The 26,246-nt window shown below is 43.9% G+C and overlaps 1 protein-coding gene across 6 annotated transcripts in view; it reads left to right on the plus strand.

Annotated features, from left to right (window-relative positions):
• Positions 1-1,308: 1,308 nt before the first annotated feature.
• LOC111143353 (solute carrier family 44 member 3) overlaps positions 1,309-26,246 on the plus strand; it is a 95,952-nt gene continuing 71,014 nt past the window's right edge. For 2 of the 6 annotated variants that reach the window (XM_022497037.1, XM_022497038.1), the window contains exons 1-5: positions 1,309-1,335; positions 1,865-1,972; positions 5,373-5,515; positions 7,818-7,954; positions 8,893-8,986. In XM_022497037.1, the coding sequence (XP_022352745.1) occupies positions 1,309-1,335; positions 1,865-1,972; positions 5,373-5,515; positions 7,818-7,954; positions 8,893-8,986 (509 nt within the window). Of the gene's footprint in view, positions 1,336-1,847; positions 1,973-5,372; positions 5,516-7,817; positions 7,955-8,890; positions 8,987-26,246 lie in introns of those variants that run through there. The other 4 variants (XM_022497039.1, XM_022497040.1, XM_022497042.1 and 1 more) reach the window with 4 other exon arrangements.

Genomic DNA, 26,246 nt, shown 5'->3' on the forward strand with positions numbered 1-26,246 from the left:
AGCTGTTATTCTGATGAGAACTAGTTGGGTAGTTGGTCCATTGCTCCAGTGAATGGATTCTTAGAAAATTCCTAAAACAAATAAAAAAGGTATTTGAAATATATATTTGGCATGAGATTTTCCCATGCAATCTGAGGTTTATTTATTTATTCTTTCAACCTTAGAATTTATTACCCTTAGGTCTTCAAATATTTCCTCCTCTCCATTTTTATATCACTCCTTTTCTGCTCTAGCTCTATCCTTGATATTAAGTAGGATATTTAAAATAAACTGCCTTGGGGCACCTGGGTGGCTCAGTCAGTTAAGTGTCTGCCTTCAGCTCAGGTCATGATCCCAGGGTCCTGGGATTGAGCACCACTCCCCGCTCCCTGCTCCACTGGGAGCCTGCTTCTCCCTCTCCCTCTGCCTGCTGCTCCCCCTGCTTGTGCTCTGTCTCTTTGTCAAATAAATAAATAAAATCCTTTAAGAAATTAAAACAAAAGCAAATAAGCTACCTTATTTCCTTTTCTTAACCTTTTCCTGCTGCCTCTGGAGAGTTGCTGAAACTTCTTCCCATCACTAATTCCTCCTCAGCTGTATCTGTTTTCCTATATGTATCCCACGTTATTAATACATAGCATCAACGAACATTAATTGCAATTTTTCATGCTTCATATTTCTCTTTGTTTTAGTTTCATGATTCATACACTGCTGTTGGCAAGGAACCACCTTGAAAGTGCCTGCTTGAGTACCTGGGTTCAACTCACAGTTTTAGAGCTTACTAGCATGCTTACTGGCATACGCCATCACTGCTTTGCTGTGCCTCAGTTTCCTTCATTGTTTCGCAGATAACAGTGACTTCTGCCTAATCGATTATTGAACAATGCTTGTGAAGCCCTTAGAAGAGAAGCCGGCACCTGGAAAGTGCCATTTACCATTAGCTACCTATGACCGTTCCCCACCCGCGGGGAAGGATTTGCAGAGACTTTCTACTTCGTACTCTCTGCAGTGGTCGACCCGTTCATTAGGATCGTGGCGGGCCCGGGTCTGCGCTTGGGTCGGGAAACGGGCGGGATACCCCCGCAGGTGCCACCGCCCAGGTGGTGGAGGCCTAACGCCCTAGAAAAAGGCGGCACTCCCGCGAACAGGTGACTGACCTGGGCAGGGCCAGAGCCGCTCAGGTGGCGCCCGGGGTCAAGTCCGTGGCTCTGGAAGGCGGCCGCGGGGCGGCGCTGCGTCTCTTCCGGCCGCTGGGCCTCCCGGCTCCGAGCTCCCCCGCCGCGGGCGCCCCGTCGGCTCCCAGTCCCCCGCCCGGCCCCGGAGCGTAGGATGCAGTGCCCCGGCGCCCAGTACCTGGTGAGCGATCTCCCCGCGCCCCGGAGCGACGGGGCTTCCCGGGAGTGCTGGGGGGGAGGCCCCGCGGGAGGCCTGGGGGTCCTGGGGGCAGGTTCTGGCGACCTCCTTGCACGATTCCGCCTTCCCCAATTCTGGCGGATACAGCCCCCGCCCCGGCGCCGCCGAGTCCTGGGGACACTTGGCGGGAAGGACCCCGCTCAGTGGCTGGGGCGGAGGCGAGGGAGAGGCTGGCTGCGGAGCACAAACTTGGGGCCGCCTGCAGGTGCACCTCCAGGTAGGGCTTGGCGGCTGGGGACTTCAGGTCCGCTCCGCACAGAGCGGGTGTTTCAAAGTCTCTGTTGAAAACTTCAGGGGGCCACGTTAAAAAATAAATAAAAGGAAAAGAGAGGAATAAGGAAAAGAAAGAAAAGTTACTTTGAACAGTGTTCAGTACGTTTGGCTGCAGGTTGGGACCCATAGGATTATTTATCCGCCTTTCCTCAAGTTCACCCCCGCGCCCCGTTTTTTTTTTTTTTCTTTTGTCTGGAAGGCTTCTGCAGAGAGAACCCCCCAGCAAAGAGAGTGGAGACCTCAGCTTTATAGGAAATGCACAGATACGACATGGCTATTCCTGTTCTTTCTCTTCTGGACTGGTTTGGTGAGTATGGGTGCCCAGTAGGGAAGAGAGCACAGCGTGTGCCCTGAAATGACTGGGCCCAAATAGCAGTCATCTTCCTGGTGCCTTCCCTGGGGAAGCCCAGGGCTCCAGGTGGTACCAGGTTAAGGTCTGTGCTGCAATGAGAGACAGCTGCTCTTACCACCGAAGAAACATCAGTCCTCAGGAGTTCCTGTCAGGTGACTGGCTAAGTTAGACAGTCTGTCTTACAGCATCAGGCCACATTCTAATAGGAGTCTCCATTAGGAAATGAGAATCACCTTTTAGGATTATTTATATGCTAGTGTGTGGTCCCCTATTATCTGAGCTCACTGCGTGCCAGTTCTTTCACCATCCCAGCCCTCCAAACGCAGTAGTTGGCACCTGTTTGCCATTCTTCTGATACAGAAAAATCCAGGGTGAGCCTATAGATAAATGGCTCTCACTTTAGCTGAGCATAATGTACACACGCTCGGTCTGTTGTGTTTAGCAGCTAACGGGGAAACGAGACTTTGATATAAACTCTAGTTAGATAGGTAATGATTTTTTTCCCATTCTAGTTCCAGTTAAATAGGATTGCTGGTAGACCTCTTCGGGCTGTGCCATTTTAGTCCTGGGAGGGTCTCTTGGCAGCTAAATCTTGGTGCTTTGATAACTTACTTTAGAGTTGAGGTCACAGCAGGAGGAGTCCCACTCAGCTTCTTGAAAGACCAGGTTCATGAGATGATCCATTCTGGATTGGGGCACACTGTTAGCCACATGGTTAATGATTAATTTACAAAGCAGCATTACAGCTACCCTGTAGTAATTACCTTTGTTGCTATACCATGTTTGGTTCTCTTTCCAAGTTCCTCTTTCTTTCAAAAGGCATTTTCATTTGTTGACTTTACCTACTGGTTTCTCTTGACCGATGTGGTTACAGGTAAGATGGAAGGTTGGGTCTTAAAGGTGTGGCTGAGTGCTGTGAGTTGTCAAGTCACCGCCCTCCAGGCCCTTCTGTAGGAGCCAGGAGAGTGTGTTCCTGCACTGCCTCCTCCTCAGCTTCCCTGCAGATGCTGCTGTTTCTCCGGGTCCCTAGTGTACAGAGGCAGTGAGCGCCTGTCCTGCAGATGCCCAGCAGCCTTGACCTCAGGCTGTTCATGTTACTTAGTGGTCTTCCCTACCCCCTCCAGGGTTCTAACCTAGGACATCACTACCAAACTCTCAGCCCAACAGCCATCTGGGGAAAGGATTCGTTGATGGCCCATCACAGCCTGAAGAATTAGGAACCATCCCAGAGGGGGCACAGAGCTGGAAACTGCTTTCAAATTACATGTCTTTAGCACGGTAGAAAGCCTTAAATATTCCTGCATTCTCTTTACTGTATTGCATTTGGATAATAATGAGAGCCCTTCAAGCCGACTGGCCTTTCCCATCTTCTGCAACATTTTTTAACCACGGATGCTTAAACCAGGGCAAGGCGTGCTTTTCTGTCTCTGCTGTTAGGCTTCCTGGTTTTCTGACGTGCTGATCGGTAACGAGGTGCATGCTAGACGGGGTGATTGATGGTGCTGCCCCAAGTTAGGACCAGAGGAGGTCTAGGGTGGGGAGTCAGAATTACAGCCAAGTACAGTCTGCTGCAAAGACAAAGGGTGCCGGCCTTTGTTTATATTTGCATAAGACACAGAACAGAATGTCTCAAATTCTGGACCATGTCTGCCTCTACTTACCTCTGCAGTGTTCTCCCCCATCTGCCCTCTCCCGTTCCTTTTAAAGACTCCATTTTCTGGATCTTTCATAGCACCTTGGTCGCCTCACCATACCTGGTATCCATCTGCTCCTGCTTTATCACCCATCGTATGGAACTGTAATTGTGTGTTGGGAATTAGAACAGAGTGATGGTTTAAAGTAGTAGTAGTAAGGCAGGGACTCGGTGTGAACCGATCCTTCCTAGCGTAAAACAAAACGAAGCTTCCACTCCTCCCTCCAGCTTCCCAGGGGAGATACTAACTACAGAATGTTGATAAGAGGAGAATACCCCTTCCTTATTAGCTCTCCGGTGAGCCTGGCAGCAGCCCCGCTTCCCTTTCCTTCAAGTCCAGACCCAGTCGGGATCCTCCCACACTCCAGAGAGCGGAGAAGGCAAGAGAAGTAGCTTGGGGCTGGGTCAGTAGCAGCCCACACCCCCTCTAAGTACCGGGTGGGGGAGCTGTCCACCAGCAAAGGTGGTGCTCTCTCAGTCCTAAAATCTGACCTGGAGCTGAGGGGGTGCTGGGATGGGCCGGGGACAGAGAGCCTGCCCATCTTCTGGGCTGTTTCCCGAAGGCAGGCACTCGATTTTGTTCATCTTTGTGGCCGCCTGGCAACATCTGGCACAGGCTGGGCACTTCAAGACTGTTACTTTGATTTCTAAATTAGTAGCGAATGAAGAGTATCTGCGACGTACTTGACTTTGGGACAACGCACCTTTGGGCCATGGGGTGTCATTACTGTATTTTATTGAGTGGTGTGGCATATCCACACTCCTGGAATGATTATGGCGGGACTGAATTACTAAATGCTCTTCTGTGCATTGTCAACTGGGAAGCTTACCACACTAAGAGGGCATTCTGGAAGATACACAGTCTTGGTGAAGGCATACAGTACGAAAGTCGTCTGAGCGGAAATTTCAGATATTCCATATTAATGATGAAATTGGATACTAGTGACTGTAGGTTGCAGGATGTTGTTGTCCAGAATTCCTGAGATCCTTTCTTTTGTGTATCTTAAGCACTTAACCCCCAAACACCATTTTCTCCCTTGCTATGGGCAGTATTTGATACACGTCTGCTGTGTTGCCTCTGTCCTCTGAGGGTCCGAGTCCCCTAAATAGAAGACAAAAGAAGAAGAGCAGAAAGGGTGGGGAGATGAGGAGAAGGGAGGGAGGGAAAAACGGGGAAGGCAGGAATGAGGGAAGGAAACTCCGGAAAAGGGAAGGGAAGAGGAAGGAGAGAGGGATGGAAGGAAGCTCTGGGGAGGAAGTAGTGCCCCAGGAACCCTTAGATAAAGCAAGAACCTGAGGGGGTGTTGAGTTGCCCTGTTAAAGTTAGACCCAGAAGGAAAAATGACAGACTCTTGGAAAAGATGGTAGGATGTGTGGGGGTGAGAACATGGAGAACAATCTGTTCAGCCCTAAAGTTTGTTCTCCCTACCTAACCTATTAAAACAGGTGTGAGAGTAACAGCGTCCTGACTGGGGTTCCTGACATTGTCGCTGAAGGAGAGTACCCGGTGATGCTGGGGAGCTTGGCCTTCTCCCTGGCTGCACTCTGTATCAGCACCCTCGGGGTTGGGGGGCGACTCCAGGGAGCAGGGTGGAGTGGAGGGTGAGGTCTAAGTCTTCAGCGCATGGGCCAGGCTCTCACGTGCCCCTTGGGTTTTGCCAGATGTTCATCACGGGCTACTCGGTGGCAGCAGGCGCCACAGCAAGACTTCTCTTTGGCTATGACAGCTTTGGCAACGTGTGTGGCCAGAAGAACTCCCCAGTGGAAGGGGCCCCTCTTTCAGGGCAGGACATGACCCTAAAAAAGTAAGTGTTCCAGTCAGTCCCCAACCTAGAGGGGCTGTACTATATTTCAGAACTGTATTAGTGAGCCATTTGGAGCCTTGAAACCAGTTCTCCTTTTAAAACTGTCAGCCTGTCTCATAAAAAGGGAGGCGTGTGTGTGGTTGGAAAGGCACAGGTCTTAGAGTCAGCCAGTCCAGAGTTCAGATTCAGCCTGTGCTACTTTTCAGCTGTGTGGCCTGGGGCAGAGCGCTTAACCTCTCTGAGCCAAGTTGTCATCTTTTCAACTGGTTATTCTACCTACCTCACAAGGATCCACTGAGATACCGCATGAGCTAAGGCTTTATGTTAGCTGCTGCTGTTCTCCGTAATGGATCAGATTCATGTCCCGTTATATGATACCAGTCATGCACCACCCACAGTATTTTATCTCAGTGGAAATCCCTGAATCCCAGCTGGGACTTTCGGGGAATGTGTCTCAGTACCTCCCCTGTCGAAACTCTCAACTACGACACTATGGTGTCAGCACCCCCTCCAACTCCGACACAGAAACAGAAAGAAGAAAAGAGAGACAGAAATCCCCGGAGGGAAAAAAATCCCCAGCCATGATGTTTCTAAGAGGAGGACTGCCTTGTCATAATTTTTGAGACTTGATCAAGAGCACCTTCTAGGAGAGAAAATTTATGGATCTAAATAGGTCCTGGGTGGCGCAGTTGTTAAGCATCTGCCTTCCTCCCAGGTCATGATCCCAGGGTCCTGGGATCGAGCCCTGCATTGGGCTCCCTGCTCAGTGGGAAGCCTGTTTCTCCCTCTCCCACTCCCCCTGCTTGTGTTCCCAATCTCCCTGTGTCTCTGTCAAATAAATAAATAGACTCTTTAAAAATAAGTAAATAAATAGGCCCTGAATATACATTTGAAATCACCAAATGCAAATCTCAGACCAGGCCTCTTCTACCCCTGAATGTTGCTGCTGAATAGAGGAGCTTTGCCCTGCGGGGCATGGACTGCTGTCTGGCATTTCCTCCTGCACCTGTGGGTCACTTACAGAAAAGAAGGAAGGGGCTACCCAGATGGACCCATGCATGCTGAAAAATGGTCAGTTCCTCTTGGAATTGTAAAGTATATATTTTATTCTCTGTAGCCAACAGGTAGAAGTAACGAGGCATCCCATCAGCAGATGAATGAATAAACCTCATGTTGTGTGTGTATGTGTGTGTGTATATATACACACAACATATATATATATATATTTTTTAAATGGGATATTATTCAGCCTTAAAAAGGAAGGAAATTCTGACACAGGCTACAACATGAGTAAATCTTGAGGCTATTATGCTAAGTGAAATAAGTTGCACAAAGAAAAATATTTTATGATTTCCCTCTCTGAAGTAACTAGAGTAGTCACATTCCCAGAGACAAAGCAGGATGGCACTTGCCAGGGGCGGGGAGCTTACTGCTTACTGGGTACAGAGTTTGGGTTGTGCAAGGTGAACAGCGTCCCATGGGGGTTTGCTGATGGGCACACAGCAGGGGGAACGTACTTACGGGCACTGCACTCTATACCTAAAATGGTTGAGACGGTAAAATTTTATGTTTTTTACCACAATTTTTTAAAGAGTAAGTAAAGTGTGCATGTATCGTATATCCAAGAGATCTGCACCCCCACTCCAGGTCCCTGCCCTAGAGGACGGCCTACTGAGCAGCCTCTGGGTCTCTTATGCTGTTCCCCCAATCTCCACAGCCGTGAGAGGTGTTGGGCATGGTCTGGGGCTACTACTGCTCACCTGGCTCATGACCCCACTAATGGCAACAACTGGCCTTGCTCTCGTCCCCCACCTACCCAAGCTGGAGTGGGAAGGGTCTCCTGAGCTTCCTCGTTCTCAAGCTGGGAAGCAGAGGGAGGGGCAGCCTATTAATTCACAGCCTCAGCTCTCCCCTTGTCCTTCTCACTTGCCTGTGAAGTTCAGCTGTTTCTCTGAAGGACACTCAGGTGCAAATATGTCCTCCGTGGGCTTCATTGAGTAGTTTCTGCACTGGCCTGATGTCGGGTCCCCTGGGAGATTTAATCAGTCCCTTTGCTTCCTCATTGACTTCCTCAGGTCATCCCTTAGTGTTCTCTCCCAGGAGAGACACTGGAGCCTGGTTCCTGCCCTGCACATCTCCATAGATGACCCCAGTAGGCATAATACACGGTAAATGAAGCATTTGGTTATAAACGTTTGCCTGTTATTCCCACGTTTAATAACATATGGATTTTTTTAAGGCGCATAATTAAACCCGATGAGAGGAAATGCTCTAATAGTCTTCTGTTTCCTCTGTTGCATAGACACGTGTTCTTTATGAACTCCTGCCACTTGGAAGTCAAGGACGTGAGGCTCAGCTCCACCATCCTCTGCGTGGCCAGCTGTCCTGGAGAGCAGCTTGATACCCTGGAAGAGGTCCAGCTGTTTGCAGACAACAATGGTGGGCACTGCGGGATGGGGCGTGCTTTTCTCCCTCAGGCTGGGAACCGCAGCGGGGTGACCACAATGGTGCCAACCTAGAGGAGACAGCTTGCCCTGACACTGCCTTCTCTGCAAAGCTGGAAATTGTCCTTCCTTGGGGCTGCTGCTTCTTGCCTAGGAAAGGCCATAATTGTTTTCTCCTGGGCTTGTGCACTGTTCATTCAGTGTTACCTAGAATTTATCTGAAACCCTAGCTGTTCTCTGCTCACTGCCAGGGAGTGGTCATCCCTACTGAGCACAGCGTAGACTGACCTGTAGGCCCCAGAGGCAGGTTCAGACAGAGGTCAGAGAGCTCTGTGCACATGGGCACGTCCAGTCCTAGAGAGGGGCTGCAGGCTCGGGGCTGAAATGCCAACAAGTAAGTTCTTTCATTAAAACGCTGGCCTGTGGATCCTTGCTCTAATCATGCATGTAACTGAAGTATCTAGCTCAGAGCCCACCCTTGAGATTTACGTTACAAGGATTAAACAAGCAGAGGAAAGTAAAAGAAATTCAAGGCCACCCATTGCAAGGTTTATCTGCGGGTGGAATGGTGTGCCCGATTTTGAAAAAATTATTTGCAAGGCTGGGTTAAAAATATCAAGCCTGGGCAATAAATCATCTTCAGAAAACTTCAAATGATTTTCCTGCCAATCCTATCAACTTCCAGTTTTGAATCAAGATTGGGGGGGGTAGGTAGAGAGAGAACCTAATCTGACCTCCAATTTGTATGATTTGTACGATCGTATGCTTTTTCTTTTTGTGTTTAGAACACCTGTAGACCTGTTTCTATATCTGAGTGATTAATTCCCTTTCCTTCCCGGTTTGGTGAAAGGTCTCCGGCTTTCTTCCTGGTTCCCCTACAAAGCTGAGCACAATGTAGGGAGATGGTACAATGTGTTTGTCTTCTGCTTCCAGGGTCCTTCCTGTGTGTTTATAGTTTGAATTCCGTCAACTACACCCAGAACCCAAATGCAGACTCACTGTGCCCCAGGCTACCAGTTCCTCCAAGGTAAGAAGCTTCCATTTTTCCTTCTCCATCCACAAAGTCATGGGGTATTTGACGTGCAACTGTTGCTGTGTGGGTATTGTCAGAAGCACAAAGGAGGTATCTGGTAGAGCCCACCGTCTAGAAAAGGCCAGGGAAAGGGCAAGGAGGGACTCTGCAACAATGGCATGGACAGTGGATTCGGAACCAGGCCACAAGAGGAGAAAAGTCAACAATGAAGGTGCACATTGTCCTACAGGACAACACTAGAGCTATTGTGAGTTATTACCAATGGGGTGGTTTTATCAAGTAGTTGGTATGTATTTTTTTCTCCTCCACCTATTCATTACAAATAGAAATGGTTTACTTTTGCTCTTTTATTGCTATGAAACGTTGTTAGTTTTTATAGCTCTAGATTTCTCCAGAAGGAGCAGACCTACATGGGCAAGGCCAAGTGGCCACCCCACACCTCTTCCCAATGAGGACTGAAAACGGGTCCTTCTCAAGGATCTGCTTGTGAACTCCTCCTAGCATCAGCCATTCCAGTCCCTTAGTGTAGTTCGTGGCACATGGGAGGTGCCTCACAGGTATCTAGAGAATAAAGCTACAGTGATGAAGCAGGGGTTGTTGCCATGGTAAGTGGCTCCCATTTGAGCCATTGAGAGGTAACTGGGAAAATGCCATGACTACCCGTGGCCCCCGTTAAAATGCTGAGATGTTCTGAAGGAGGACTCAGGTTTCTTTTGCATTACCATTCTTTGAAAAGTTGTCCACGTGTTTACAATGAGGGAGACCTCTGTGCAGAGTCCCTGAGAAGTAATGATAATTTAAGTAGAACAAGGTATGTGCCAGCTGTCTAGCACGGTATTGATCAAACTCTTGGTTGGGACCCATGGTAGGAAATGTATTCCATCACTGCCCAGTACCGTGGACATACACCTTCATATGTACTTACGAGTAAAACAGAAATAGAAGTCTCACGTGACAAGATTTCCCCTTGCTGTGTATGATGCATACTAATAGTTCCAACTGTTTCACTTTTTTAAGACTAATTTTTTTCATAATCTAATGGGTTATAAGTATAGCTTGGAAAACGCTGGTCTCGGAGGTGCTTACAACAAAACCCAACACTTGTGTAGATTCCAGATACACAGGAGGAAAAATACAGTTGACCGTTCTCCTGGCATTCTTTTCTAAAATGAACACTTTGTGTTACATGTAATTGGAAAAGGAGAGGGTTATTTTCAGAGAGGAGTATCCATTGTATATTTCTATACCTTATTTTTAAAAATTCTGAGTTTTGTCAGCTATTATTAATGTATCTCAATGAAACACAACTAAAGCCAAAAAAATAAACTGCAGTGTTGTAGTAAGTTAAATTATTTAACACTTGGAGAGAAGGGGTTTTTTGTTTGTTTGTTTTATCCTTCTACCCTTGGACCGTCTTCCTATTCCTCCTCCTCCAGACCTCAGGCCACTACCATTCACTGCCAGCTTCTGTGAAATTGACTATTTCAGATTCCACATATAAGTGAGGTCATACAGGATTTGTCTTTTGAGAAGGACTTTTTTAAGGAACACAGTTTGTAACTGTGCCTGCAGAGGGAATCGAAAGAGAATGGAATTTTTTCAGGTTGCAGCTTAAGCAGAGGTAGATGAGTTCTTCTTGCTGTGAATGGAATGGCAACTGTAATTCCATGGGAAGCTTGTATCTTGATGTTGTGGATGATAATGGCGAACATTTATTGAGGTTTTGATAGTTGTCAGGTACTTTTCGAAGCTCTTGACATGTATTCATTTATCTGGACCTCTCAAAACCACTGGGCTCTAGGCATTGTTTTCATCCCTATTTTATAGGGTGAAAACCTAGTGCAAGGACAGGGTAAGGTGGCACAAGCGGCAAGTAGAAGAGTTGGCGTGCAAACCCAGACAGTGTCCATATTAGCTTCTGTAATCCAAAGCCAATAATCAAGGCTGCATTGGTTTTGTTTTGCCTGGCAAATGGCCTCCTTGGGCTCACACCAAGGTGGGGTTGGGGGAAGGCCCATAGTCTGTGTCCGAGGGTCCCCAGTTTTCTGTCATGCCTGTCCTAGGCCTTTCACCCCCGAAATGCAGACCTTTTCATGGAAAGACAAACCTGCTGATCGGCCTTTCTTGGACAGAGTCGGGGGAGAGAAATAGCCTTGAGGGCTCCATTTCCTTTCCCTACACAAGCAAGAGTTTGTTTTAAGATGGAAATGATCATATTTATCATGGAAGAGCACTGCCAAGAGTAAAAACTTGAAATCATGAGAAGTGTGGCCATAGGGCCAAAGAACATTTTCTAAATACCTCTATTGACTAAACCAGTTGTTTCTTCTTCCTCAGTTGATCACGTGAGGCGTAACATACCCTTTTAGACCAGTGGTTGGATATCAAGAAGGTTTGTGTCCCACAGTATCAGCTTTTAAGAGCAGTGAAAAAATAGTGCGGAAGATAACAAGCAAGTGTATCTTTTTCCCTTGGGGTTCAACATAATATTGTATTTTGAGTCCCCCTATGTGTTTAAAATCTAAAAGGCTTGTGTTTTTCCTCCCAATAAGTTCTAGTCCTAGCCTCCAGTGTGGGTGCCCATGCATGTCACTGCATTGTTTGATCAGAGGAATTCCAACAGGTGCATTGAAATATACAGTCAGCTCTTTGAATTACTTCCTGCAAATTTGAATGGCTTCACTGGGAGGGAGAGGAAAAGTGAAGTGGGGAAAAAACCACAGTCTGTGGGCCAACTAATGAGGTGCTCTGCAGGCAACTGGTCAACCACACACCATGGGTGACCCACATTTTTCATGCTTCTCTGTGTCACCCTCAGGACTGAGATGGGCCATTCTTTACCAGCACAGGGTTATAAAACGCCTGAAAAGCACCACCCTAACAATCTTGACAAAATTAAGGTCTAACGGAGAATTGTGTTTGGGGAAAAACAAAATGATGTTAAATGTGTATCTGACCTTATTTTCCAGAAATACTAACTGAAAGCTCAGAAAACATTTGCTCTAGCAACAATTCAGATTCATTGGTGTTAAGACTGTTTCACAGTAGAAAAGAAAAAGAAATTAGAGGTTTAAAACTCAGAGCAGGAGGTAAAAATTACTACTCAGCAGGTAGTAAGAAAATTAACCGAAAAACTACAAATGATGAGAGAACTTACTTAGATGCCAGGAAACATGATCAATATACTGAAATCTGCAGCATTCATGTATTTTCAAAAAGCTTTTACCGCAGTGAGAAAAAATACAGACAAAAATGAACTAGGTACTTTAGTGCCTAGAGACAAATTTAATCAGAAATACACGAGAACCATAAAAATAATTCTGTAATATGTTCCTGAGCTACAAGGAAAAGTTAAACAAATAGAAAAATACTATTGTTGACAGTATGACTCAACATTATAAAGATGTCATTTCTCCCTGAGTTGAGCTATAAATTTATCATGATTCCAAATAAAACAAAAAACGGAATTTTTTCAGGAACTAATAAGCTGATTTTAAAATTTGTAAGGAAATTAAAAAAAGAAAGCCCAAAAAATCTGAATGAGAAAAACAGCAGAGACTAACTAGCCTAGTCCTTTCAGTTTTTAAAACATATAAAGTGTAGTAACTAAAATACTGTAATGGAACTAACATGAGTTCACTTCTTGGTGAGTCACAGATAGAAACTACAGTAGGTGAGTTGCCGCATAAAGGAAATTTTATTTGCTGCAAATAAGGAGATCATGGGGGGATGACTTCCAAAGCCCTGACTCCCAGAGCAAGGGTGGATGGGTTCCTTTTATTTACAGTTAGGGTGAATATTTAGAAAGGGAAGCCTTGTCCCATATGTAGAGGTGGGCATCAGGTCACACATGTGTCTTGAGGAAATATAGCTGTACGTACACACATTATATGTTATGTAAATGAGGTTCTTGCTTCTCTTTCGAAGTTTTAGTACTATGATGAGGTACAGGTAACTGTCAGTCACTCCATGGGTCACTCTGTGGTCCATCTGCACAGCTGTGAGGTGGGGCTAACTAAGCTCAAACTGGTCTGGGTGATCATTATTGCTTGAGGGGCAGTTTTGGTTCCCATCAAGGGATGCTATGCCCTCAGGTCTTTTGCCTGAGTTAAGAGATAAGCTGCAAAGAAGAGTTTAAGGGAAAATGTGGGACAGAGGTCATTGTGTACAAGAAGGCTAGCAATAAAGATCACATCCTAGGGTCTAGCTGGTAACAGTACTATTTCATGTTGGAAGGATCAGTGAAAGATACTAGGTAATCCAGGAATAGACCCAAATGCTTTCAGAAATTTAGTACATGATAAAAGTGGCATCTCAAATCAGTGACAAAATGACAGGCATTTTGTTATACAACATACAACAGGTAGTATTGGGCCAGCTGGACTGGCATCCAGGGGAAAAAGCTGGATCTATGCCTCAATCCTTGAATGAATAAGTCCAAATGGATTAAAGACTTCATTTTCTTAAACTTGTTTTTTAACCTGTACCCCTGGGGATAAAAATACATTATATGTTTATTTAAAAAATTTAAAAATTAATAAAAAAACAATAATGTATCTTTGTATTCATAGAGCTATCCCTTAATTAAAAAAATAACTGCTTATTGTTCCATTAAAAAAAAAACTTGCTTTTTAGAGGGGGGCAGGGCAGAGGGAGAGGGAGAGAGAGGACTCAAGTAAGCCACACCCTGTGGAGCCCAAATAAAGAGATCATGGGAGATAACTTCCAAAGCCCTGACGCTGAGAGCATGCCCTGAGCCAAAGTCAAGAGTTGGACGTTTAATCCACTGAGCCACCCAGGTGCCCCAAAGAGATTAAAGATTTTAATGTATAAAGTGAACCGAGAAAGTACTAGAAGCCATGGGAGAATTCTTCTATAACCTCAAAGTATGGAAGGGTTCTATCTATGACTTAAAACTCAGAAGACATAAAATAAGAAATGGGTTAATTTGGCCACACAAGAAGCAATTACAAAAATAACATAAGCAAAAATAACAGGCGAACAAGTTGCAATTCATATAAAAGGATTTCTCTAATTTATAAAGCACCTTGCTAATCCAACTTTTAAAAGACCAAAAATATCTCAGTATAAGAATGAGATATAGACATGAATCGATGCTTCCAAGATAAAGCACAGTGTTGCTTAAGCATATTAGAAGAGGCAGGACTTTCCCTATGATAGGGGAGATTGTGTGTAAGAATCTAATGTTTTCACACTTCCAGTGGTTGGATGACAGCACCTGCTGTTGGATAATGTGCTCTACTGGCAAAGGTGTGGGGAAATAGACACTTTCATACATTGCTGAGATGGGGATCAATGGAAGGCCATGCATCAGTATTCACCAGTGATGAAGGTATATACCTTTAAATCAAAACCTTCTCTACATCTAGAAATTGAATTTTTTAAGCTCATTTATTTAATCTCTACACTCAACGTGGGGCTCAAACTCAGGACCCTCAGATCTAGGGTCGCATGCCCTTCCAGCTGAGCCAGCCAGGCACTTCTCTACCTCTACGAACTTAATATACAGGTACACGTGTACTGCTGTGAAATGACATTTGTGCAGAATTCTTCTCTGCAGTGTTTGTAACAGCAGAAGAGAGAGAATCTACGTGGCTGTCAGTAGAGGGCTGCTTACATAAAGTAACACTATTTAGCTGTCTGTTTAATAGGAGGTGAACAAGCTAGAAAAGCTGAGAATGTTCTCAGCCTGAGAAAGTGCATCCATGAGAAATCTGTAATTAATGTTATACTGGATGGTGAACTTTTGAATGCTTTCCCATCTAAGATGAGAACAAAGCTCTGACCAGTAACATTCAGCATTGTCATGGAGGTCCTACGAACTGCAAAAGAGAGGAAGGAAAAGAAATAGAAAAGAAGTGAAATCATCTTTATTTACAGATGACCTAATAGCTTATATAGAAAATCCAAAGGAATCTACAAAGTAACTACTAAGTGAATTTAGCAAAATTGTGAGATAGAAGGTCAAATAGCTTTTCTAGACACTTACAACAATTAAGAAATCATTGTTAAAGTCTGTCTTTAGCACCATCAAAAAAATGCAGAATAACTGGGAATAAATTTGACAGAAGCCATGGAAAGAAGACCTTGACTGAAAACTTTAAGACCTTTCTGAAATTAAAGAACTCCAAAGTAAGTGGAGAGAGAGATTATACTCATGAATTGGAAGTTTTAATATTATTAGGATGTCATTTCTCCCCAGATTGTTCTACAGATTCAGTGTAGCGCCCCCAACATAATTTTTTTAAGAAATTGACAAGCTTGTTCTAAAAAAAAATACAGAAACACTGAAGACTGAGAGTCTCACACCCAGAATTCTTGAGGACCAAAGTTAGAGAGCTCATACCACCTGATTTCAAAGTTACTATAAAGTGACTAAAGATTAAGACAATGTGGTGTTAAGAAAGTTCAACAGAATACTTTTGAAGCTGGCTGACTTTATTAGCCGTCTCACGAATCAGACAGCATCTACCCAACAAGTAGAGGAGAGCTCTAAGAAGCTGAACAAAATGGGAGGTTTTTATAGGAAGGAAGGTGGGATAGAAAGTTACTAGCAGAAGGAAAGGCTTGTTCCAGGCAAGGTGGCTTTCCCTGAGGGGGAAAAGCAAAGGGTCTCATTATGCAGATTACCTCATCCACATGGTGCCAGTTAAAAAATTCTGAGCTGCCTGGTAGGACTACATTTCTGGGGGAGGTTGAAAGAGCCATTAGATTAGTTATTAAGCCCTGGTTTGGGAACTTGGTTGAAGTGACACCATTTTGGGCCCGTGACTCTCTTTTTAACAATTACCCCATTTTGGTCAGACTCTTGGAGTAACTGAGAGATCAAAATGTAAGGTCTTGGTGCCATTCGCAGGTGCTGCTCCCAAGTTCTTGCCCTTGTTCCTTTGTGCTGTACCCATTGGTCATGCCATCTCCACCTAACTTCTGTGATACTCACAGGTCCTGGTTTCAGACATACATTCTTTGAGTCCTTTTCTTTGTTCCTTAAACATTCCAGTCTTAGGGAGATCATTTGCTTGGTGGCCAGCAGCTATGATCACGAAAGTAAAGCTTTCCAGTGAATACAACAGCCCGGGGAGATGATTATGATTCCTATAAACAGGATAATTCCCAGTATTTGGAGAGTACTTTAGACCCCTGGCACCAGAACCCTGTGGAAGAAGTCATCTTTTTTAAGCCAAGTACTTTGTTTTGTGATTTTTACATAACTGAGTTTCTGTTTCCCCAGAAGGTGTTAGCCCAGGTGCAGCGTCCTGTCGGCCGTGGCAGAGACACCCCCTTGCTCAGCTAAAAGAGAATCAGGAGCTGTTCTTGTATCAAGGACAACTGTGCCCAGAAAGTCTAAGGATATTTTTTGGTCTGCTATTGTTTTAACAGCAGATTTTGCAGTAATTTTAAGAGTTAGGGGAAAGTTTTCAATCATACCTTCATTTATATATATCCCTAACCGGGGAAATAGGGACCTGCCATAAGGAGTAGCTCCTGAATCCTGAAACCCTCCTAGGGAGGTCAGTGTAATTCAAACTGAAAATTAAGGGGAGTCGACCAGGTAGACATTTTATTTTATTGTAAAATGTTAGGGGCACAGTTAAATTTTTTCCTAGCCTGAAATAAAAGATTACCCCCACTTAATAATGACCAGGGAGATCCGGATGAAGGGGTTATCTTGCCAGGCCAGTGCTAGAGTAAAGGAACGGAAAAGAAGGATAGGGGGTTTTCTGTTTAAAGTATGAAGTCTAGGGGCACCTGGGTGGCTCAGTGGGTTAAGCCTCTGCTTTCGGCTCGGGTCATGATCTCAGGGTCCTGGTATGGAGCCCCACATTGGGCTCTCTGCTCAACAGGGAGCCTGCTTCCTCCTCTCTATCTGCCTGTCTCTCTGCCTACTTGTGATCTCTGCCTGTCAAAATAAATAAATAAAATGTTAAAAAATAATAATAAAGTATGAAGTCTAAATCTGGTGTCTCAAATGGAAGTCCACCTTGAGGTCAGCTACATCTCTTCCTCATCAGTTTGACTTCGAGGTATCTGGTGTGTGCCCGGGACCAATGTCAGGGGGAGCCTTTGTTAGCTGTGAGATGTGTCCTCAAGGCTCTGTGTCTTTTAATCTTACAGCTGTGTCAGTGGTCAGGAGCACTTGGTAACGTCCCTTCCCACAGGGTCAAGAGCTGTTTTGTTTTTTTTTTTTTAACAGTGATGTTTCCAAAACACCCAGTCACCAGGTTCCAGACTGTGCCCAACAGGAGTCTTTGAACCTGGGTTCAGGAAAAGCATGTATAACCTGTTCATGGTAGGCTTTAGCATAAGGCTTTAAAGACTTAAACTAACTAGCTGGTCATACTGGCATGAGACAGGATCAGCAGAAAGTTGTTTTCTGAGAGAACTGTACAACATTTGCAAAGTTCTGCTAAGTTTTGTCTGATTTGCTGGGTGCAGTGGGTGCTTTGATCACTGGCAATCAGGGAAGATCTACCCCAAGTGGGAAAGAGAGTTTCTAGTAATTTCTTTGGTTTTGTGGGGGCGTCAGCCTTGCAGCAGGAAGATCTTCATCCCATCTGGGAAACACACCTACAGTAACAAGAACATACTGATAACCCATTCTTTCGAATTGCAAATTTATGAATACATTTCAAAAGTTCTAGAAGCCTGTGCCTTTTGAACTTTTTCCGTATAGTGTTAACATATACAAATATCTTTTAATTTCTCCGTAGTGAGAAGCTGATAGTAGATAAACCTGTGGCTAACAATGCATTTGTTTTTTGTTATATTTGGAAATTACCTAAATTTAATGAATTTAACTTAACTCATCATTTAACCTAACTCAGCAAAAATTTAAGGTTTTAGGTTACCAAAAAAAAAATTGGAGGAAACTATTTAAGTAGACATAAATTTTGTTGAAAAGTTCATTTATAAACTTCTATCTTGCTTACATCTATTTATTTGTCCTTAATAACTATGTTAGATTACCTACAAAAACTTCATTCGGCAAAGTCAGTCATTATCCTAAGCTATTTTTTTTTGACTGCTCTTACAAGCATCAACATGAATTTATTAGGCTAGTGAGCTCAGATAGAATAAAAGTTTATATTTCATCTTGATGTCTGTTTTCATTAAACCAGCAACCTGAAATTCACTTTCATATCAAGTATTTTTCTAGATCACATGAACTTGAAAAACATTTGGGTTTCTAGTTTCTATCTTTGTAAGAGTTTTAGAATGGCCAAACCTTACAAGTACTTGCCTTCAAGCCATGTAAGTAGAGCTCTTTTACAGATTAATTTCGGCACCACCACCTGGAGGTCTAAAATACCATATGCCTACAGCATAGCTACAGGTGCATTTAGCCACTCACCACCACCAACAAAACCCCAAAGGCAGAGAGACCAGTGATGGTGATGAAGTTCTAGAATCTAGGTGAGGTTCGGTGGGGTGAGGTCCGGAGCTGATGACCAAGAAAGAATTCTTGAGACATCTTTGGTGCAAAATGGTGGTTTTTTAAAGCACAGGGACAGGACCCATGGGCAGAAAGAGCTGCTGCCCCGGGCATGTGAGGAGTGGCTGGTTATATACACAGGAGTTGGGTAGGTGAGGACAAAGGGGTGTTCAGAAGGGCTATTGGGGTAAAGAAGACTGTCAGGATATTGAAGTCCTGGTTACTATCAAGCCAAGGCCGATTTCCCTCTAATGAGGCACTAACATAAAGACAGTTGGGAGTCACAGTCCTGCTATCAAGCGTCCTTGTTAGTGAGATTTAGATTTAGAAGAAATTTAACTTTATTTACTTTTCCTTCTACCTCAGCCTCCTTCAGTTTTGTTTATGGAGGGGAGGGTGACATTAGGGCTTGAGGAACTGAGTTATGTGCCTCTGGAAATTGGGCTATTGATAAGGTAACTTCTTTGTTGTAAATCTCAAGGACATTTGTAAACCAAGGGAGACTCCTGCCTTGCAGGATTGTGATCTCTGCAAGTGAACTATTTGTTTTTCTTTTAGGGCAGTCAGGGGTGCCTGAGGAATGTGACACATATTACGAGGGGAAGCCGGTGGAGAGGGGGTGCAAGGTGCCAGCTTTTGCTTTGTCCTCAGCCAGCCTCCTGCTCCCTCATCAATGGTGCAACAAGAAAGGAATTTCTTTCAGGGAGGCTGAAACCGGGAAGGCAGTGGATTAGTGGCCCAAAGTCGGCCTCCAAAGTCCCGAAAATACTTCCTGGTTTTATATAAGGAAAATGTGGACAGAAGTCGGTGTAGGTGCAGGTGTTCAGCCAAGGTCAAGCCAGTCGCTGTTTTGGGGTTATTCACATGGAGTCTTGCAGGCTCTGGGCGGTCCTTATTGCTTTGAGGGGTAGTTTCATTCCCATCTGGCATGCCTTGCCCGCAGGGTCTTTTGCCTCAGTTAGGAGATAGACTGAAAAGACCTTAATCTGTTAGAAAATACAGACTGATGTTAAAAAAAAAAAAAAAAAAAAAAGTCAAAAAATGAGGCAATTGAAGTCCTCCTTCATTTGACCCATGTGAACATTCAAAGACACTTCTATTTTAAAATGAAAAAGGTACCTGCCATGAAAAAGGTACAAAATTTACTAGTCTTAGAAGCTGGATCTGAGGTTGTTTTTCTGATAGGTGAAATAAGTTAAGCTGAACTGTCTAGATGACTTAAGCTTTTAAAAACGTGTATTTGTGGAGAAGATACTGAAGACGTGTTATTTGTCCTTGGCAAGTCAGGTTCCAAATGACCTTTTTACCCCTTTTTTTTCTTTGATAAGAATACCTCCCTGCAATCTGTACTTTAAAGAGGTGGGCTGGGAAAGCCCCCCAGAACACCAGACAGGACACTGAACATGCACATTATAAAGGCACAGGATAAAACTACAGGCGCTCCCTTGTATGACTTCTGTCCCCTTAAAGCCAGAAGGTTTACACTTACCAGGCTTTTGAGATAAACAGGGGACTGGTAAAAAGGACTGGCCATCTTTGAATTGTTCCTGGAATCACGTTGCTAGTCCTGTAAAGACTGGGTTTGGAAAACCAAGACAGCTGTTTTCAGCCCTTCAGAAAATGGAGTTGCCGCCTAACTGGTATCAAAGACTGACACCGCCATCCACCTGTGGGAATAGCTTTCCCTTTGGGTATATTTAGCTTGGAAGGAGAAGACCTAAAAAGAAAAAAAAAAAAAATCCCTCTGAGACTCTGAGTATCAGCTTCCAATTTTACCAAATTTCTGATTCTAGAGTTATTAAGTCCTCTCAGATATCTGGTCTGGTTCCAGCCAGGACAAACAGTGAGTATTTGGGGCAGTGTTAAACAACCTTGTAGACCTAAGAGGCGTCCTCGAAGAGAGTTATGTAAAACGTTGTATGGTCACAAGATCTAGAGTCACTGTCAAAGACAGCGGAAGAAGGGACCGACAAACTGCACGTCCAAGGTGGAAAGAAAGCCAAGCCTCCTTCATAGACACAAAAGGAGACAATCAAGAAGGAAATAGTTACTCCCAGGACAGAAAGAATCAATAACCCATGGGTCTATATGTGGAAAGGAGGGGACAGTATGGATTTTTTTTTTAAGATTTTATTTATTTATTTGACAGACAGATCATAAGTAGGTAGAGAAGCAGGCAGAGAGAGAGGAGGAAGCAGGCTCCCCGTTGAGCAGAGAGCCCAATGCAGGGCTCGATCCCAGGACCCTGGAATCATGACCTGAGCTGAAGGCAGAGGCTTTAACCCACTGAGCCACCCAGGCGCCCGACAGTATGGATTTTTACTACCCCCTCCTGCTGGGTTCAAAAGCTAATCTATTTATAAAAACTCTGGAGGATCCCCCCAGGGCTTAAGAAATGCTTTAGCATTTCTCGAGGACTGAGAGATACCTCGAGAGGATCGCCAGTAGCCTGCAATGGTCTGACTTCAAAGGTCACTGTTAATAGTAGTCTCTTCAGAGCAGAAAGGCAGTCCAGCCTGAGGCTCACTAAGGTGAGTCCTTGAATGAAGGAGAGAGGGTAGCAGTAAGAGTTACGGCAGTCTTAGTGTCTTGCTTTTGGTTCCTTTTCTCTTTTTTCATTAGCTTTTTGTAATGAATCTTCCAGTGAAACTATTTTGGAATTTTGAGACCTTCTGGAGGCTTCTGCATGCCAGTTAAAACAGGTACCCCATTCTGTTTAATTTGGGAACTCTTGCTTTCAAGAGCACTTCTTAAATGAATGATCTTGTCTGACTGGAATGTTCCCCATAATAGCCATTGCAATTCTACATGATTTTTGGTAAAACTTTTTACCTTGCTGGACACCTGCCACTTCCAGGACTGTAGTTCTTAGACATAAAATGAGCAGGTGTTCAGCCCCAGAAGATGGCTTGCTCAGCTCTCTGGAAGCAAAGGGTCCCATTCCTTTTAGTTAGGCCTTTGGGTTTCTCAAAGCTAAACTCATACCTCAGAAGGACTTGCTGCTGGCTTAGGGATTGTGTCTAACTGTGTGCCTCATCACACAGAAGTGTTCTTGAGCTTGGCTGGTGACCTAGTGTCAATCTAATCTGATCCATGACCAAGCATCCTAACGCAAGAGTCTGAGTTGGATGGCAAATGCTCTAATAGCTCTTAGATGTCCCACCCAAGCCCACCAATTTTTGCAGCGTTTTGCCCTCCAAGATCCCCACTAGCAATGGCCTTTATTTACATAAAGCAAGACAGACAAACATGTACCCCAACAAACCAGTAACCAAAACATGGTGCTGCAGACCAACCAAGAGAAGGCCATGCATACCACTAGCAGTCCCCTGTGTGGACTAACCCAGCAGACTCCATTTAGGGTGACCATGGACAGGAACTGAGAAGGGATTCCAACACGGAACTGTAGACTGAACCAAGGGCTGAGAACTCGTGCTCTGTTGGAGCCTCCTGCCCATCCAGACGGACCTGTCCACCCTAGACTGGAAAGTCAGTTAGATTAGTAGTTTGAACGCGAGGAGCACAGCTGAAACTGCAAGGCACTCACCAATGGCCCTCAGAAATGGGGAGAAAAAACATGAATTCAGAAGGCCTTCTAGCACACCACAGCTGTTAGCTTCAGATCCCTACACTGCCACCAAATCCCTTAAAAAACAATTCCACTGAGTCAATGGGAAGATCTCATTGGCTTTATTTAAGGATTCATGAATCAGATACCACCCCACCCAGCAAGGAGAGGGGAGCTCTGGGGAGCTTTACAAATGGAAGATGTTTATAGGAAAGAAGACAGGGCAAGAATGTTATTAGCCGAAGGAAAGGACTATTCAGGTAAGGTTGCTTTTCCTTAGGAGAAGAGCCACCATATTACAGATTGCCACATCTTCATTTGAAGGATAGAGAGGCCCCATGGAGCAGGCTCATTAGCACCCATCGGAAAATTCCTCTGGCCTGTTAAAATTACATTTCTTGGAAAGGTTGAAATTATATTAGGTATTAAGCCCCAGTTTGGGGACTCAGCCTAAGTGACACAATTTGGGGCCTGTGGCTTTCTTCTTAACAACAATATTGGAATGAAGATAAACAAATAGATAATTGGCTCAAAATAGAGGGCCCAGAAATAAAACTACATGCAGGGGCACTTGGGTGGCTCAGTGGGTTAAAGCCTCTACCTTCGGCTCAGGTCATGATCCCAGCGTCCTGGGATCGAGCCCCGCATGGGGCTCTCTACTCTGCGGAGAGCCTGCTTCCTCCTCTCTCTGCCTGCCTCCCTGCCTGCTTGTGATCTCTCTCTGTCAAATAAATAAATAAAATCTTAAAAAAAAAAAAACTACATGCACATGGTCAGTTGTTTTTTGTTTAGTTGGTTGGTTGATTGGTTGGGGTTTTTTGAGAGAGAGTGCATGCGAGAGCAGGGTGGGGAGTGACAAAGAGAGTGAGAGAGAGAATCTCAAGCAGGCTCCATGCTTAGCACAGAGCCCAATGCAGGGCTCAGTCTCAGGATCCTAAACTCAGGATCTGAACTGAGATCAAGAGTTGGACACTTGGGGCGCCTGGGTGGCTTAGTTGGTTAAGCAACTGCCTTCGGCTCAGGTCATGATCCTGGTCCCAGGATCAAGTCCCGCATCAGGTTCCCTGCTCTGCAGGGAATCTGCTTCTCCCTCTGACCCTCCCCCTCTCTCATGCTCTCTCTCATTCTCTCTCAAATAATAAATAAATAAAATATTTTTTAAAAAATAGAGTTGGACACTTAACCGACTGAGCCACCCAAGCACCGCCATGGTCAAGTAATTTTTAATGAAAGTACCAAAGTAATTTCGTGGGGTTAGTCTTTTCAACACATGGTGCTGAAATAAGTGGAAAGACATAGAGAAAAAGTGACTCTTGGTGATTTTGTACCAGGACTCTTACCTCAGACCACACACAAAAAGTAATTCAAAGGGACACCTGGGTGGCTTAGTCAGTTAAATGTCTGCCTTCAGCTCAGGTCATGATCCCAGGGTCCTGGGATCGAGCCCCACATCGGGCTCCCTGCTCAGTGGGGAGCCTGCTTCTCCCTCTCCCTCTGCCTGCTGCTCCCCCTGCTTGTGCTCTCTCACTCTCTGACAAAGTGTCTTTTTTTTTTTAAGAGGTGTATAGTTCTAGAAATTAGATTAATGAGTGCCTATATGGGTTGGAGATTGATCAGAAGGGGGTTTGAGGGTACTTTCTGGGATGATAGAAATGGTCTATACCTTGAAAGGGGTGGTGGTTGCTTGAACATCTGTATTTGTTAAAGGTTCCTAATTGCATGTTTAAGATTTGTACATTTCATGCTATATAAATTTTACTTCAGTAAAAATAAAAGGAATCCCCTATATTCTGATCTAGACAGAGTGGCAAGATGTTTCAGCTTTAAAAAGAAAGCAGACTGTAGAGCAGTATGCTGTATAGTACCTTTTGCATGAAAAGGAGGATATATCCTAAGTATAATTTAGGTGTTTATATACGTATAAGTGTGCATGTGTGTGTGTGTGTGTGTGTGTGTGTGTGTATATATATATATATAGCTATTTGTGTAACTGTTAAACATAGCCTGTAGGGTGTAGTCAGAAAACAACTTTATTTTTATGGGGGTTTTCTTTTTAGTTTTTTTTATTGAAGTATAACATATAATTATGTTAGTTTCAGGTAAACAGCATATTGATCCAACAATTCTATACATTACTCAGTGCTCAGCATGATAAGTGTACTTACCATCTATCACCAAAGTTATTCCAATATTATTGACCGTATTCCCTATGCTGTACTTTTCATCTCCGTGATTTATTTATTTTATAACTGGGTTTTTGTACCTCTTAATCCCCTTTTATCTACTTACTATCCCCCTACCCACCTACCCTCTGACAACCCTCAGTTTGTTTTTGGTATTTATGAGTCTGTTTTGGGGGTTGTTTCTTTGCTCATTTTTTTGTTTTTGTTTTTAGATTCCACAGATAAGTGAAATCAAATGGTATTTATCTTTCTCTCACTGACTTATTTCATTTAGCATAATAACCTCCAGGTCCATCCATGTTCTCACAGATGGCAAGATGTCATTCCTTTTATTGCTGAGTAATACTCCATTGTTTAAATACACCACCTCTTCTTCATCCATCTATTGATGGACACGGGTTGCCTCCTATCTTGGCTTTTGTAATGCTGCAAAACCCTAGGGCCATATATGTACATTAGCATTTTTGTTTCTGGGGGGGGGGGGTGTTGGTAAACACCCAGTAGTGGAATTACTGGGTAATATGGGAATTTTATTTTTAATTTTGTGAGGAACCTCCATACTGTTTCCCATAGTGGCTGCACCTGTTTACATTCCCAGCAACAGTGCACAGGGGTTCCTTTTTCTCCACATCCTCACCAATGTTTTATTTCTTGTCTTTTGATTCTAGCCATTCTGATAGGTAAGGTAACATTTCACGGTGATTTTGGTTTGCATTTCCTTGATGATTAGTGATGTTGAGCATCTTTTAGTGTATCTTGTGCCATCTGTATGTCTTCTTTGGAAAACTCCCTGTGCAGGTCTTCTGCCTGTGTTTTAATTGGATTATTTGGGTTTTTTTGGTGTTGAATAAGTTCTTTATCTATTTTAGATACTACCCTTCTATCATATATTATTTGCAAATACCTTCTCCCATTCGGTAAATTGCCTTTTTTGGTTGTTGTTGATGGCTTCCTTCACTGTGCAGAAGCTTTTTGTTTTGGTATAGTTCCAATAGTTGAGGTATGCTTTTGCTTCCCTTACCTGAGGAGATGTAGCTAGAAAGATGTCGCTAAGACCAATGTCAGAGAAATTACTGCCTATGTTTTCTTTCAGCAGTTTTATGGTTTCGTGTATCACCTTTAGGTCTTTAATCCATTTTGAGTTTATGTTTGTGTGTAGTGTTAGAAAGTGAACCAGTTTCATTCTTTTACATAGAACTTCTGTTTTCCAAGCACCATTTTTTGAGAGACTGTCTTTTCTCTGTTGTATATTCCTCCCTCTTTTGTTGTCAATTAATTAACCATAAACGTTGGATTTATTTCAGGGCTTTCTGCTCTGTTCTCTTGATCTGTGTGTCTGCTTTTATGCCAGTAACATACTGTTTGGATTACTACACACTTGTAGTCTCTCTTGAAATCTAGGATTGTGACACCTCCAGCTTTGTTCTTCTTTCTCAAGATCGCTTTGGCTATTCAGGGTCTTTTGTGGTTCTGTACACACTTGAGGATTATTTGTTCTTGTTCTATGAAAAATGCTATTGGTATTTTTATAGGGATTGCACTTGATCTGTGGATTGCTTTGGGTAGTATGGACATTTTGACAATATTAATTTTTCCAGTCCATGAGCATGGAATATCTTCTCATTTGTGTTGTTTCAGTTTCTTTCATCTATATTTTATAGTTTTCAAAGATTAGGTCTTTTACCTCCTTGGTTAAGTTAGTGTCTAGGTATTTTATTCTCTTCGGTGGAGTTGTAAATGGCATTGTTTTCCTAATTTCTCTTCCTCTGTTTCTACTTTCTTTCTGTCTCTTTAAACTTATTCAGTGGGGCTAAGTCTTTTTCTTTGTCCCTGACTGAAAACCCAGTTCCCAGGACTGCTCTGGTTACTTTTAAGTAATAATTACTTAGTCACTTTAAATGGTAAGAGATACTTTCCATTCAGTAATTAAAATGTTCAGCACAATATGATAGACTTCAAACTTGACTGACAGTTGAAACTTCTCCCTCCTGGAGCTTGGGCCAGGAGCAGATGGGAAGGCTTTGGTCAGGGAAGGGGGCTGCAGTCCTC

This window comes from Enhydra lutris, unplaced genomic scaffold (genome assembly GCF_002288905.1).
Source record: "Enhydra lutris kenyoni isolate GAN:26980312 unplaced genomic scaffold, ASM228890v2 scaffoldscaffold9, whole genome shotgun sequence".
In the NCBI taxonomy this organism is placed as follows: Eukaryota; Metazoa; Chordata; class Mammalia; order Carnivora; family Mustelidae; genus Enhydra; species Enhydra lutris.